Here is a 17,032-nt window from a genome sequence, read left to right on the forward strand (position 1 = left end):
GTGCTGTGCATTTGGAGGCCGTTAAAGAACCCTAGGTGGTCAAAAGGGATCCGATTTCCATCACTAAGGTGTGCGCCATAATAATGTCGTAGTATCGGCACCTAAAGCGCCGGAATTGATTTAATTTCAATAAAAGTGTTACTTTTTCATCTTTCACCTTATCTTTTTATCGCGATAGGACCAGTCCACATGTGCGTTTCAATGAACTTCTTATTTACTTGTTCTACTGCTTATAGCGCATTAAAATTTTAGATTTATTTGTTGTGTGCATCACTCGCATGTTCATTTTATTGTGACGACGACTAAGCGAGCGCTACATTTAGTTACTAGGATCTCTTAACAGCCACCTCCTAATATACGTTCCTAACGATTCCATGACGTGTTGCGAACCAAGGATCCGGTACGCTGAAAGTAGGCAGACCGGGCAAGGAACAAGAACAAACTCGGTGGCGCTTTATACCGCTACGTTTCAGAGCGGATGCTCGCGCCAACCATTCATCTAACGACAAATGCAATCTTAGGTAACAGCTGCGAGAAGACCGAAGAGGAACGATGCGGTGTAGCAAACTGAGCAACGGAACAGCGCAAAGAAAGAAGACATAAAACACCATCCGTGTGCCCCGCAGCTCCACGCTCAGTGACCCGGCAAGCAACTCCGAGGACTGGCGAGGAGGAGGAGGAGCGAAGCCGGGAAGGCAACATTTGACCGCGACGAGCCCCCGGCAGCAGCCTTTACCCGACAGTGCACAAAAGAAGAGTGGGATGTCCCTTATACACACCTGCATAATTTGCATTGAACAAACACAGTTGATTCTCCGTTTAATCAACGTTCCTACAATTATATTCGTACGCGTACACTTTAAGTGAGGCAAGCAAGAGTGGCGTTGTTCGAAGGCTGTATTCCCTGGAAGATTGCGAACATGTGACTGGAGCGTTCGGGTAAGCCTCCCAAGTACGATCCAAGATGGCGCAAAAGCGTTTGCGAACAACGCTTAAGAGTAGCGGCAGAGCTTTACAAGGAACCGCGGCAGCGAAATCAATCCCCTAAGGCTCGTCTTTTCTACGTGCAAAGCTTTGGCTTCCGATCAAAGAAGATAGATGAATGGATCTCAGTTGTCAGACAGAAAAGGCTGTGGATGAAAAGAAGGAATAGGGTTGAGTTCCTGCCATAAAATAGGACAATGTACGCGGAAAGGCCGGGAAAGCCATTCTACTGACTCGCTTCCTGCGATATGGGATACGTTGAAGAAGAGATGCGTGGATGGAGAAACAATCGCGGTAGTGTATTAGCGGGGTCTCCGGAAGGAGACGCTTTGAATATCTGAGTTTTAGTAGGTATGTATATATGTATCGCCAGTTGCGGAATACCGAAATAATGTAGTCGTGGTGGTTAGTAGTTGTGCAGCTGCCGCCGTCTACTGACGTTGAGTTCGAACTTGACAGTAACAAAAGAAATGCAATTATTACAATGATGTGCTTTTGCTGTTTAGTATGTGATGTAAAAATGTAGTAGCACCATAATAAATTATGTGTATAGCAGCCTGTCGCTAAGTTTTCTCGGAAGGATTGAAAGTTTCCATTCGTAAGCGTGTATCAAATCAATTTTCCTGCAAAGCAGCAAACCGGCGGTCTTTCTGGTTGACGTTCCTTCTCTGTGCACAGGTGGTCTCTCTCTCTCATTTACTACCTGTTCATATTCCCATGACCCTTCTCCCACCGAGTAGGGCAGCAAAGCAAGCGTTCTTCTGTTTTCCCTCCTTGTGTATCCACTCTCAGCTTTATCTCCTCCTTCATTGTGACCTCCGTCAAAGAAAATTGCGTAAGGTAAACCGCGAAATGTCATAGGTCTCCATTAGTGAAGAATCAGCGCGGTTCCTCTCTTTCTTTCGCTCTCTACTTCGCGGAAGTAGGCAAGGACAGCTTGGCTTTTGAAAACGTGTGCGCATTGTATGATAATTCCATAGCCTCACATACCTAAACATTATTTGTAAGCATGACGTTGTTCTAAAGCCTCTTTCAAATACTTGCGCTATTAAAAAACTGGACAATGTGTACAGGATTGACGCTAATGTATCTTTCGAAATGCATCTATCTATGTAATTCAAAAGTAAGAAAATGCATGCGGTATACCTGCATAGCAGAGTCGAATGACTTTATAACAAAGTGCTTGCGGACTCTGAAATAATTCATTATACAGGTAAATTCGTTGTAAAGGTCACGCACCGCAATGCTCCCAATAGAACCGGCAAAGAATAATTAATTCGTGATACAGGACATTTTGCCGTAGAGGCGATCTCACTGTATAGGCTTTTGTTTTGCATCTTTTGTTTCTTATCCTCAGACTCTTTCGTGTTGCTCTAAACGTTTAAATAGTGGTGCAGCTAGGTGGTGTGGATAGCGAGTGAGCAAGTGGCACTCGTAAAATTAGGGGAGCTCGTTGCAGCACCTCAAAGCAGGGTGGAGGAGCAGACAACCCTTGATATTAAACTATAACGGCAAAGTGGAATTACTCCAATCTGGTACCAACTAAACAAAATATAGTTTCGCCGACACATTCTGAGGACTCGTTGAAGATCATTCCCTGCGTCCCATTTCAGAAGGGTAAGTCAGCTGGAATTGTGCTCGAAGTAAGCATAACAACGCTGCATCAGGCCATTTTTATTTTTCGTTATAAAGCTATAATCAAGAAATGACTGGACGATCACAAGAGCCCGAAATGTAGGGTTTACAGTAAATGCCTTGCCTTGCTCTCACAAAGTTTTGCTTCCAGAGAATAAAAGGAAATGTTCGCTTTAAATGTGCGTTCTCGTTTCCTTGAGGGGCTACGTTGGCAGAAAGCATCGCTGACAAAGCGTAAACGTTAGACATCATCTGTTAGGCACTACAATATCTTCTACGCAATTTGCGTCGTCTGCTGCCAACTCTCCTGCGCCTGACTTGGAAGGAGAGGAAGGCAGTACTTATCCGAAGGCAACCATGTCTGCCGTGAAGACGTCGCTCGTAAATAAGGAAAAAGCGGACAAAAAAGGCTTGCTAAAGGTGCAAATATTTGCACGCACAAAGAAGCTGCACATAGCCCGAAGCTCCGCTTCGCTCATACAATCAGGTTCGCGAATTCCTGAAACCTCAAAGAAAGTGGAAGATGTCGTCGGCGACCAGAACGGCGTACTCAGAAGCAACCGCCAGTGTGCCCTTTCTTAACCTTTTTTTTTGTGTGTGTGTTTGCGCAAGGCTCAAAGAGGCACCTGAAATCACCGAGGCGTATATAGCGACTTCGTGATCACAAAAAAGAAGGCTTTTAAAAAAACGGGATGATAGGGAAACAGCTAGGGAGCACTGGGAGTGCGATGCCGGCGAGTTTCGCAGAAATTTGTTTGCATAACCGAGTACTTGAGAAATCAGGAGACGGAACAAACGAATAGAGAAAGACAGGGAGGGGAGGGTTGAGAAAACGAGCAGGAGAACGCCAAGCAGACGACAACGAGAAAAAAATAAATGCGACGAAACTGCGCCTTCTGTCCCGTGCTGTGTATGCTTCCACTGTGATCTCATTCCCGCCGAGCCCGTTTTTTTTTTTATTCAGAATGAGGTTGGTCAAGGGACGCGAGTCCCTGGCGGGCCTCTTCCATGAATTATGCGCATCGATCACCTTTAAGAGCGCGAGAGGGTGAACAAACCTCTTTAGAAGGGCAGTGCCATCAAGAATTCCGTCACAACCCACGTCTTTCGAAGGAAGCAAGCAAGCTTACATTATACCACTTTGTGTGACGCTCGCCACCGCTGCGTCCTTTGTCTGTCCGCTGTCTGCTGGCTTCACAATTTTCTGATATCTCTGTGACCGACTGACGCTTTTGCCTTGCGGTTACAAGGGCCGTAAATAAGAGGTGGAGGATGAGTGGGAGGGGAGTAGAAACAAATATTTGATTGTTTTTCTTTTGAAGAGTTGACACACACCTGTCCTCTAGCGTTCGATTTCACGTCTCGTCCGAAACGAAAGGCCAAGGGAGTTCTCGCGTGGAAAATCAGGGCCAGGCTTAATTCGCAAGGAAATCCACATTCGTTGCTTCAATATGAAAAAAAAAAGATGGTATTTTTAGCCACCTCTCGTGGATTTCATGAAGGGCCACCTATCATGCCCGAACAGTGGTCGTGCAATCCAAGCTTCGTTTGCCATCGAAAAATTCAAGAAAGAAAGATAAAAAACGTACAAAGGTAACAGCGAAGATGAGCCTGGTATTTCAACCCTTCATGCTCGCATGGAATTAGTTCTTCTGCGTCGTGAGGTTTGTTTGCCAGCAAATGTTCATCCCGTATTCTAAATGAAGGTATCCGTGATCGTGAACAACAACACATTTTTTATCAAGGCTTCAGTACCAAATTTAGCGATTTTGGGATACCAAGCTTTAACGTATCCTACCTTTACAAGATTTTACTTCTAGAATAACAGAAACAAAAGAAAGAGACAGAAATGGACCAATTAGCGAGGAATCAAGCTGTAGCCTTATTGTTTTACCTGATACACCTGCACATATAAAGTTAACATTCCATACATGTATATGTATGGAACATCATTAAGGAGTGTGCAATGGAAGTCGGTGGTAACTCCGTTAGGCAGGATACCAGTAAACTATCGCAGCAGACGAAAGATCTCATCAAGAAACGCCAATGTATGAAAGCCTCTAACCCTACAGCTAGAATAGAACTGGCAGAACTTTGGAAGTTAATCAACAAGCGTAAGACAGCTGACATAAGGAAGTATAATATGGATAGAATTGAACATGCTCTCAGGAACGGAGGAAGCCTAAAAACAGTGAAGAAGAAACTAGGAATTGGCAAGAATCAGATGTATGCGTTAAGAGACAAAGCCGGCAATATCATTACTAATATGGATGAGATAGTACAAGTGGCTGAGGAGTTCTATAGAGATTTATACAGTACCAGTGCCACCCACGACGATAATGAAAGCGAAAATAGTCTAGAGGAATTCGAAATTCCACAGGTAACGCCGGAAGAGGTAAAGAAAGCCTTGGGAGATATGCAAAGGGGGAAGGTAGCTGGGGAGGATCAGGTAACAGCAGATTTACTGAAGGATGGTGGGCAGATTGTTCTAGAGAAACTGGCCACCCTGTATACGCAATGCCTCTTAACGTCGAGCGTACCGGAATCTTGGAAGAACGCTAACATAATCCTAATCCATAAGAAAGGGGACGCCAAAGACTTGAAAAATTATAGACCGATCAGCTTACTGTCCGTTGCCTACAAACTATTTACTAAGGTAATCGCAAATAGAATCAGGAACACCTTAGACTTCTGTCAAGCAAAGGACCAGGCAGGATTCCGTAAAGGCTACTCAACAATAGATCATATTCACACTATCAATCAGGTGATAGAGAAATGTGCGGAATATAAGCAACCCTTATATATAGCTTTCATTGATTACGAGAAAGCATTTGATTCTGTTGAAACCTCAGCAGTCATGGAGGCATTACGGAATCAGGGTGTAGACGAGCCATATGTAAAAATACTGAAAAATATTTATAGTGGCTCCACAGCCACCGTAGTCCTCCATAAAGAAAGCAACAAAATCCCAATAAAGAAAGGCGTCAGGCAGGGAGATACGATCTCTCCAATGCTATTCACAGCGTGTTTACAGGAGGTATTCAGAGACCTGGATTGGGAAGAAATGGGGATAAAAGTTAATGGAGAATACCTTAGTAACTTGCGATTCGCTGATGATATTGCCTTGCTTAGTAACTCAGGGGACCAACTGCAATGCATGCTCACTGACCTGGAGAGGCAAAGCAGAAGAGTGGGTCTAAAAATTAATCTGCAGAAAACTGAAGTAATGTTTAACAGCCTCGGAAGAGAACAGCAGTTTACAATAGGCAGCGAGGCACTGGAAGTCGTAAGGGAATACATCTACTTGGGGCAGGTAGTGACTGCGGATCCGGATCATGAGACAGAAATAATCAGAAGAATAAGAATGGGCTGGGGTGCGTTTGGCAGGCATTCTCAGATCATGAACAGCAGGTTGCCATTATCCCTCAAGAGAAAAGTGTATAATAGCTGTGTCTTAGCAGTACTCACCTACTGGGCAGAAACCTGGAGGCTTACGAAAAGGGTTCTACTCAAATTGAGGACGACGCAACGAGCTATGGAAAGAAGAATGATAGGTGTAACGTTAAGGGATAAGAAAAGAGCAGATTGGGCGAGGGAACAAACGCGGGTAAGTGACATCTTAGTTGAAATCAAGAAAAAGAAATGGGCCTGGGCAGGACGTGTAATGAGGAGGGAAGATAACCGATGGTCATTAAGGGTTACGGACTGCATTCCAAGGGAAGGGAAGCGTAGCAGGGGACGGCAGAAAGTTAGGTGGGCGGATGAGATTAAGAAATTTGCAGGGACGGCATGGCCACAATTAGTACATGACCGGGGTTGTTGGAGAAATATGGGAGAGGCCTTTGCCCTGCAGTGGGCGTAACCAGGCTGATGATGATGATGATGATGATGACAGGTATATATATATATATATATATATATATATATGTGTGTGTGTGTGTGTGTGTGTGTGTGTGTGTGTGTGTGTGTGTGTGTGTGTGTGTGTGTGTGTGTCCCTGACCAGAACAAGTAACATCGCAAGGCATCCGCTACGCCTCCTACTGGCATCCCCCATCGTGCTAACTTAAATTCCTTGTCGCGGTGATGTCACCTACAACACGCCACGACTGCACCGGCCTCAGTGAAGCCAGAGTTTCGTAACATGGCTTCACCTCTTTCAAGCGGGATGGCGACACACAAAGGCATTTTCACCGCGTGGGCAACAGGCAACGCAATATTCATTTCTGTTTTTGTTTGTTTGTTTGTTTGTTTGCTTGTGTTTTGCTCATCTTGGCCCGAGGCGCAGCGTTCTCTCGACAAGATCACCGGCGTGCGAAGCCGTTCTGAACAAAACAAATCCAGAAGCCTCCGTTGCCCCTGGCAACACGTCACCCGAGTTGCTCGACTACATAGCCGCCGGGTTGGGATATTTCGTCCAGCCTCGCCTACGAGCTCGGCATCTTTTTTTGATGATGATCTCGGCGTTTCTTTCAACATCTGCTCAGTCGCGCTCTCTATCCGCACAGTGTCTGCCAGCCAAACGGAAGACACGTCGTTCGTGTTGAAACATTCAAATTAGCCCAAACGTTTAGTAAAGACCAGCGCATTCACGTTACAGACGCGGACGATAAAGAAAATGGGTGCAACAATGGTGGATTCAGGCCTGGTGTCGAAAATGGAGTGGTTTTTCGAATTGCTAAGGTGGGATGCACTTTGCATATGTATATATAAGATGATGTATGATATATATATATATATATATATATATATATATATATATATATATATATATATATATATATATAATGCATAATTATTAGTTTCATCTTCCACCATACTACCCAATTTTGCACCTTTGATTGACTCAAAAGCTCCCCTGTGCCTTCGCTGATGTCTTCAAAGCATCACGAATGGTGCAATTAGACATAATGGAATTGTGGTCTCCGGAATAGCACGCCATGAAAAAAGCCATAACTTATTTCGCTTGTTAGCCTACATTTAGGTGTCATTTTTTTAACTGTTTTCTCCTTCAACTGGGAATGCATTGTCATTTTGACAAATGTAAATTAATGTGCTTTAACAGCTCACTTAATCAAGTTCGTATTACCGCTGTTTCGCGCGGTATACCATGCTGCCTTTGAAACAGGTGTTCGAATACCTCTAAAGCTTCTTTACAGAAGATTTTCGCAAATTGATTCAAAATGAGAATACTAAAGAGCGATAAAAGAAATATGAATGTGTGTTGCAACGTATGCGGCCGCACCTTTTCATTAGGAACAAGAAAGCATCAAGTTTGTTTGAATAATACCACGCTTGTTTCTCGTAAGACCAGGCGTGCCAGTAAACCTTCATTTTATTCCTACTTTTGCCTTCTTCTTTACCGCTCATTTTCGCCGTCACATAACTTTTTTATCTTTAGTGCGAAATCGCTCCATTACTGTGTCGTCTGCTTAGTCACCTTTCTGATTGTCTGCTATCGTCATTCCAGAGATGGTTAGTGCTGTCCCTGTTAAGAAGGATTATGCTCCTGCTATTTTTGTTAGCTTCCCTTGGCTGATGCATTTTGTGACGTCTATTCCACTTTGTCTACGTCGTCTGGTATTCTCTCTTTTCGCCTTCTGCTACGCCAGCATAGAAAAAGACAGGCGTGGCTGCATTAGTTGCAGCCACGCTTGTTTGAGCCAAGGTGCTTGAATGAGCTTAGTCGAAAGGCAATTCTATGCCGCGGGGCAAGCTGCTCAAAGAAAAAGAAAGTACGCTGCCTTCTCTTTGTACGGGTGATACCTAGCTCCTAAGCATTTAATGATAAATGCACTTACAATTTTCTTTGCTTTTTCACGCCACAAATATCTTGCTCTATTTTATTCGCACATGGGCAGGAGGTTGCTTGCTTCCTTCGGGCACCTGTCTCTGAGGCTCTCGATTTTCTCTTTCGTGCTTTTTGTCTCCTCAGAGCGCCGTTTCAGGTTCCACTCGAGGGTGTACCACGGATCTTGCAACTCCCTGAGCAGCACAGCTCCCCTGCATTATTTGTCTCACTTCACGTTACTTTTTCTCAGGTCCCGTGGTTCTTTTCATTCATGCACTCACTTTAGAGAGCCTGTGTCGTAATCGTTGCCTTTCACTGGTTGAGTAACTTTGACCACGACAGCATTCCCATACTAAATATTTTTTTTTAACCGTCGCAACACTAATGGACATAAAGCTGGATACCGCGTGCCTGTCAGTCCGTCCCTTCTGATGCGATGTTAACGTCCAGCCACTCACTTATCCCCCCAGCTTCTGCTTCATAATTGGACGAAGTAAAAAAAAATCACAAGCCCCCGCTCACTGGGCCATTACCTGTATAGGTTTAGTTCGATATCTCGTCTGTGGCGCGACACGGACCGGTTCTATATCCTCTACACACACAGATATTAGTTAAGATCAATACGCCCTTTGACATAGTGACTTTGGAATTACGCTGACTGAGCCCGACGGTGCAGGATCAAATTGCTGCCGCGGAGGCCATATTTCTATGGGGGCGAAATGCAGAGACACCCGTGTACCTTGCACTGCGTGACCGTTAGAGGGCTACAGGTCGTGACAATCAGCCCGGAGTTCCCCTACTACGACGTGCCTCATAATTTAGGCGTTTGTTCTTTCACGCAAAACCACAGAATTAAAAAGCGAATAAGGCTCAATTAGGAACAGCAAAGATAACTATAGCGCTCCCCATAAATCCAGCGTTGGTTGTCCGGTGGGAGGCTCACGTGTGGTCCCACTTTCTACAGGCCTCTTGACGATCGCATTCCGGCACAACAGCACCAGGCATGCCCTGATAGCACTGTTGCGACGTAGGTCTTCATGTCATTACACGTCAAACATGGCGGTTTGACACACTACTACAATTCCGTTCTGTACCACCCACCAACTCTTTGTTTGTCCCCCTGACTGGGTTCCTCACTTTTTTTTTTACGCCGTTAACGCAGGCGTGCTGGTGTTCTGGTCGCCATTCCACGACCCCCGGGTCCACGAGAACGCCCCGGCGGGTGTCCACGTGACCACCGTGCGAGCGCTAGACGAATCGGCGCCCGGCAAGCCCGTCGCCTACAGCCTGCTGGACGTCAAGGACTCCAGCTTCTTCCACTTGAACCACCTCACGGGAAACCTGACGACAGCGCGACCCATCAACCGGAAAGTCGGCGATAAGTACGAGGTGAGCGGGAAGCCGTGAGTGGAAGAACATCCGACACAGGGCTACGCTGCTGAACGAAGAGAAAGCGCTGTGTGTGTATTGTATCTGTCACGTCGATATTTTATCACGTATCGGATGCCCGGGGCCTTTCATACAGGGCCTCTACCCGGGGACATTCGTACGACGTGTCAACAAGGCCCTCGTACAAAAATTGTCCCGAAGGGAGTTTTGTTATGACGCAGGTAATGTACCAGCCACAGCGAATGAATTTTACATGAAGAAGTCCGGCTTAGAGGTCGTTTTGCACTGAAAATTGTCTGAGGTAGAATGCTCCGAAGTGTATATATATATATATATATATATATATATATATATATATATATATATATATATATATATATATATATATATATATATAATGAGAGGCCAACAAACACTGACACCAAGTACAACATAGGGGAAATTGCATGTGCTTAATAAATGAAATAAAGTAATGATAAATTAATGGAAATTAAAGTGGATGAAAAAACAACTTGCCGCAGGTGGGAACCGAACCCACAACCTTCGCATGTCGCGTGCGATGCTCTACCAATTGAGCTACCGCGGCGGCGTTTCCCCATCCACTTTCTTGGGTATTTATGTGTACTAGTAGAACCCTGGGAGTGTTAGCCAGCGCCCCCACTCACAGACCTTGGCGGCGGACGTGGAACGTCTTTTTTTGCCGCAGGCGTCACGAGAACGTGATCTTTTCGGGTGAAGGCAACTGGTCAATAAACCCACATATGCTACCTGAAGGCATCAATGTTGCCGGATTCGAGACCCTCGTTATGTAATAAACGAGAAGAAAGGGGGTTAACCGAGGGACCCGATATTTACATATAATGAGAGGCCAACAAACACTGACACCAAGTACAACATAGGGGAAATTGCATGTGCTTAATAAATGAAATAAAGTAATGATAAATTAATGGAAATTAAAGTGGATGAAAAAACAACTTGCCGCAGGTGGGAACCGAACCCACAACCTTCGCATGTCGCGTGCGATGCTCTACCAATTGAGCTACCGCGGCGGCGTTTCCCCATCCACTTTCTTGGGTATTTATGTGTACTAGTAGAACCCTGGGAGTGTTAGCCAGCGCCCCCACTCACAGACCTTGGCGGCGGACGTGGAACGTCTTTTTTTGCCGCAGGCGTCACGAGAACGTGATCTTTTCGGGTGAAGGCAACTGGTCAATAAACCCACATATGCTACCTGAAGGCATCAATGTTGCCGGATTCGAGACCCTCGTTATGTAATAAACGAGAAGAAAGGGGGTTAACCGAGGGACCCGATATTTACATATAATGAGAGGCCAACAAACACTGACACCAAGTACAACATAGGGGAAATTGCATGTGCTTAATAAATGAAATAAAGTAATGATAAATTAATGGAAATTAAAGTGGATGAAAAAACAACTTGCCGCAGGTGGGAACCGAACCCACAACCTTCGCATGTCGCGAAGGTTGTGGGTTCGAGACATAACGAGGGTCTCGAATCCGGCAACATTGATGCCTTCAGGTAGCATATGTGGGTTTATTGACCAGTTGCCTTCACCCGAAAAGATCACGTTCTCGTGACGCCTGCGGCAAAAAAAGACGTTCCACGTCCGCCGCCAAGGTCTGTGAGTGGGGGCGCTGGCTAACACTCCCAGGGTTCTACTAGTACACATAAATACCCAAGAAAGTGGATGGGGAAACGCCGCCGCGGTAGCTCAATTGGTAGAGCATCGCACGCGACATGCGAAGGTTGTGGGTTCGGTTCCCACCTGCGGCAAGTTGTTTTTTCATCCACTTTAATTTCCATTAATTTATCATTACTTTATTTCATTTATTAAGCACATGCAATTTCCCCTATGTTGTACTTGGTGTCAGTGTTTGTTGGCCTCTCATTATATGTAAATATCGGGTCCCTCGGTTAACCCCCTTTCTTCTCGTTTATTACATAACGAGGGTCTCGAATCCGGCAACATTGATGCCTTCAGGTAGCATATGTGGGTTTATTGACCAGTTGCCTTCACCCGAAAAGATCACGTTCTCGTGACGCCTGCGGCAAAAAAAGACGTTCCACGTCCGCCGCCAAGGTCTGTGAGTGGGGGCGCTGGCTAACACTCCCAGGGTTCTACTAGTACACATAAATACCCAAGAAAGTGGATGGGGAAACGCCACCGCGGTAGCTCAATTGGTAGAGCATCGCACGCGACATGCGAAGGTTGTGGGTTCGGTTCCCACCTGCGGCAAGTTGTTTTTTCATCCACTTTAATTTCCATTAATTTATCATTACTTTATTTCATTTATTAAGCACATGCAATTTCCCCTATGTTGTACTTGGTGTCAGTGTTTGTTGGCCTCTCATTATATGTAAATATCGGGTCCCTCGGTTAACCCCCTTTCTTCTCGTTTATTACATAACGAGGGTCTCGAATCCGGCAACATTGATGCCTTCAGGTAGCATATGTGGGTTTATTGACCAGTTGCCTTCACCCGAAAAGATCACGTTCTCGTGACGCCTGCGGCAAAAAAAGACGTTCCACGTCCGCCGCCAAGGTCTGTGAGTGGGGGCGCTGGCTAACACTCCCAGGGTTCTACTAGTACACATAAATACCCAAGAAAGTGGATGGGGAAACGCCGCCGCGGTAGCTCAATTGGTAGAGCATCGCACGCGACATGCGAAGGTTGTGGGTTCGGTTCCCACCTGCGGCAAGTTGTTTTTTCATCCACTTTAATTTCCATTAATTTATCATTACTTTATTTCATTTATTAAGCACATGCAATTTCCCCTATGTTGTACTTGGTGTCAGTGTTTGTTGGCCTCTCATTATATGTAAATATCGGGTCCCTCGGTTAACCCCCTTTCTTCTCGTTTATATATATATATATATATATTCCGCACAAAGCCAATATGTACAGGGCTATGCAGCTACGTCCGTATTCAGACATATACAAAGCTGTACTTTCGCCGCCCTAAACACGATGATATGCATTGACGCACTTCTCGCTACGAGTGGTTGAAGTGGGGTTGACGAGTGAGGTAGCCAGTGACTTGATTTTCTTTTTCTGTCGTTGTCTCTCCCATGCCTTATGCGGCGTGAAAGCAGAGCATTGCGCGGCAACCTAACGCTTCCTATAGGCACGACCACACCAAATAACCACCTGTGCAGCTGCAGCTGGGAGGAACACCACTCCAGGGTGCACGGAACAGGTTAACTTTAGTGCAAGAGTGGCCCTACGCGCTGGCTATTTTCGTTGCTGGTGTTACGATACTAAGCGGTGTTTTATGGTGCTGCGGACGTGCGTAAACAGGCTCACCATATTTATGAATGTGTTTTGACGGTTCACGCTTTCTCTGAGCGTGGGCTTGACACTGAAACAAGTTCTTTTTCTTGCCGAGTTTTTCTTTCTTTTTCTTGTTACGTATAGGCCTATACCGCGATCCTTCTATGAAAGTTGCATCCAAGAACTCCGCTTATGAAAACATTAAGCGTCAAAGCAAACGGTTATTCGGCTATATAAAAGTGAAAGGTGTGTGCATGCTTGTTTCTACTTTGGTCGTCGCCTTCTAATTTGTTTTTATTGGATATAGTTGTGACATATATAAACCAGATTGCCTAACTTGTGTGGCAGTGTCACTTTAGCCAAAAGAAAAGCTTCACTGCCGTCTTTCTGACGTCGTTGCCAAATTGAATATCTGCGTTTGATATAATAATTCTTGGTACAGATTTTTTACTATTATGCTTGCTACAACAACAAAAAGAGTAACTTCAACTGCTGCTACTACTACTACTTCTACTACTATTACTACTACTGCTAGTACTAGTACCGTGTCTGTGCTTTCCGTCCTTTCATCTCTGTTGTTTCGCGCTACCCCCGTCAAGGTGCAATTACCAACACGCCCAGCAGTTCACCCTTCACAAGTTACAACAACAACAACTACTACTACTACTACTACTACTACTACTACTACTACTACTACTACTACTACTACTACTACTACTACTACTACTACTACCACCACCACCACCACCACCATTACCTCATTTGTTGTACGGACAATGCGTCAAGTCCAACCTAACTGAGGCATTTATTACGATTGCAGGCATTTAAGATTCAGCTGTAGAAAGAACGCGAATAGAACGGCGTTATAAAATCGCGTTACAAGAAGGCTTCATAAAATCCATCTTTATAAAATACTTCAACGTCAGCTATAAATGTGTTACATGAGGTGTTGTGTCTAGAGAGGGACACCGATAACCACATCTATTCAAATTCTGAAATGATGATGACCGTTGGCTCGAGCTCAACTCCCATTCTGCGCACCTTGCTCTGCAGGTGATCGTGGCCGCCGTGAGCCAGGGTGTGACCGAGGTGAAGACGATGCAGATCGAGGTGACCGTGCCCAACCAGTTCCCGCCCCGGTTCGAGCACCCGGTTTACCGCGCCGAGGTGCACCAGACACGCACCCGGCCCGGGTACCGGGTACTCCAGGTGCGGGCCCACGACCCGGACCCGATGCCGTACAACGCCGAGGTCTACTACCGCCTCGAGGCCAGGCCGGAGTCTACGAGGGCGCTTAGGTAAGTTGGGGTTCTTTGAAAGTTCGTGAAGGACCTCTTATAGAGAATTTCAGATCTGCGGAAACACCATTGGTGAAACACCTTATGTGCCCTTTTATTGTCTATATAAACAGGTCGTAGAGAATGTCGCGCTACACCATCGTAAATAACATGCTGAAATTAGCGAGTAACTTAGAGAATCTTGCCTGCAATGCCATGTGAGTATATTCGCCCGGCCAGCTGGCACTACGCACTTACAACTTTCTATCTACATCAATGTTACCCCGAGACACCAGAAAGCTACACACGTGAGCTCAATATAAGGCGCGTTTCTTATGTTTGAAGCTTTGAACTCATTAACCTCTCAATTAACCCAACTCAATGTTCGTTGTGCCCCAGCTACATATCGATGCATATGCATATTCATTCCAACCTCGAGCGGTAGGAGACTGGAACGCCCTGCCATCAGCGGTTGTGCAGTGCACCTCTGCTGAAACGTTCGGAAAATGCATAATGACGTCATTACAAACCTGAATATTCATGTTTGCTTCCATTCTTGTACATATATATTTTTTATTTAAATTTTATTCATCAGCTAGTAGATACATCCCATATCGTCTGTTGTATCCATTCGAGTGTTTTTCATGAATTAGAAGAGGAATTGCCAAAGTATTATATTACTGTTAAAATGATTAGTTTATTTGTTTTCTATCAATGTCACGTTATTGATGTAATTTCGAAATGAATTGCTGGAGTATTATACTACGGTACAAATTCTGTCTGTTTGCTATGACTGACACTTCGATGATGTAATTCACTGCTGTAAGACCCAGTTTGTATTCTTTAGCTACTGTTCAAATTACCACTTTTACCCGCTTTCTAAGACTGAAAGTTAATCGATGTAGTTTACTGTTGTAACACCCAGTTTGCATCTTTGACAGCTGATTATTGTTGTAACACGCAGTTTTATATTTGTGATGCCTTAAATCCCGCTCCATAGCGGCCTTATGGCCAACAGTATCGTGCACACACAAAAAAAGTGCGCTGCCGAGCATGCTACCACTTGTCATGCAATCGTACATATCTAAGGCTATGTCACGTGATCTACGTAATATGACGATGACAGTTGTACTCCATGCGAACAAAGGTTAAAGTACTATTAACTTGGGCAATCGCGGAGTCGGGTACAACGTCACACATTCACTACGTAGCATTCCGGGCCCATCCCGCAGAGAGCGCATTCTAACACGACAATTCAGAGCGGGAACTGTCACAAGGTAAAGATGTCGAGCAAGTGACGCAAGGCGCACACGCAGAGCGTCTCGAAAACCAGGCTGGCTTTGGAATCGTGGCCCAATGTTTACGACACCACGCTGCTGTGCTCCCGACAGCAGAGATTGGGTTGCACCGTCAGCCCCACAGTATTTCCTTCCGAAGCGAAGCTTTCTTGCCGAGCTCGAGGCACTTCTTCGTGCATGTCCGGTCTCTAACGCCGAACGCGTTTACCGGGTTGGTGGCGCCATCTAGGTACGCTGTAGCGAAGAAGTAGCTCACGAGTTTAGCGTTTGAAACGTAGAGCTTTATACACTAGTTACTACAGGGAACTGTGGCGCTAGTGTGTAACGAGAGTTGCTAGCTTCAACCACTATTCCGAATGATAGTTAGCACATCGATCTGCCTCGACAGCGTCCTTTCGGCCGCACACGGCTTTGTGACCTTGCAAACTCACCATTTGCCACAAAGTACGTCGTTATAAAGATTTATAGAAATAATTATGAAATCGTCCGATGGCAGGGTTCAACCACGGGACGTCTAGCACACACGCCTAATATTGAGACCATTAAGCCGTGACCGCATGCGTTGACAGGCGACATCAATCAATCAATCAATCAATCAATCAATCAATCAATCAATCAATCAATCAATCAATCAATCAATCAATCAATCAATCAATCAATCATTCAATCGATCAATCAATAAATAAATAAATCACAAATGCCAATAGTGGACGCTAGGCGCGTTTCGATGCGCAGTTGTACTAGAAGAAACCGACGCATCACAAACACCACGGGTGCCACAGGGCAATATGGATAGTCACTGAAAATTTAAACAAGTATTATGCGTATGATGTGCTCCATGTAAGTGTGAGTATATAATATCCATCATCTCCATAATTCACTGGAAATGAAATGATTTCTTCTTACGACACGCTGCTCTTTACACCTATATTTACAGCACGTAAACCACACTTAATACAGACACACGCACCTGGTTCATGAACTACTCACAGCAAGAATGCTTTGCTTTACGTAGATATCAGTTGTAGATGAGCCTGCCTGTATTACCTTTTTTTAAATATTTATTGCTATTAAAGTGAGGCGAGATAGGAACCTAGATAGCTAACTACTTACGTACCTGCCGGCCCCAATGTGCCAAGGGTGAGGTAAAGAATGTTTCGCATTAAAATCACACTACTTGCAGCCCTGCCGTTCAACGTGGCAGTCTGTCAGTGGATGACGTTGGTTGAAAGGGCCCTCATAGGCTGTAGGTACCGTGGCTTTACCGCATGACATAAGCCCTCAGGCCAAGCTGAGAAGAAAAAAAGGTTGCTTTCTTCAAACCTCGTGCGTCAGATTTTTACTCTGGACTTTACCTCTATTAATAA

At 45.1% G+C, this 17,032-nt stretch overlaps 1 protein-coding gene across 1 annotated transcript in view; it reads left to right on the forward strand.

Annotated features, from left to right (window-relative positions):
* The window catches only part of LOC135920722 (adhesion G protein-coupled receptor E1-like), a 506,714-nt gene that overhangs the window by 78,592 nt on the left and 411,090 nt on the right, over positions 1–17,032 (forward strand). The window contains exons 2-3 of the mRNA XM_070540398.1: positions 9,570–9,796; positions 14,144–14,388. Of these exons, the coding sequence (XP_070396499.1) occupies positions 9,570–9,796; positions 14,144–14,388 (472 nt within the window). The remainder of the gene's footprint in view (positions 1–9,569; positions 9,797–14,143; positions 14,389–17,032) is intronic.

Source organism: Dermacentor albipictus, chromosome 6, assembly GCF_038994185.2.
Source record: "Dermacentor albipictus isolate Rhodes 1998 colony chromosome 6, USDA_Dalb.pri_finalv2, whole genome shotgun sequence".
Classification (NCBI taxonomy): domain Eukaryota; kingdom Metazoa; phylum Arthropoda; class Arachnida; order Ixodida; family Ixodidae; genus Dermacentor; species Dermacentor albipictus.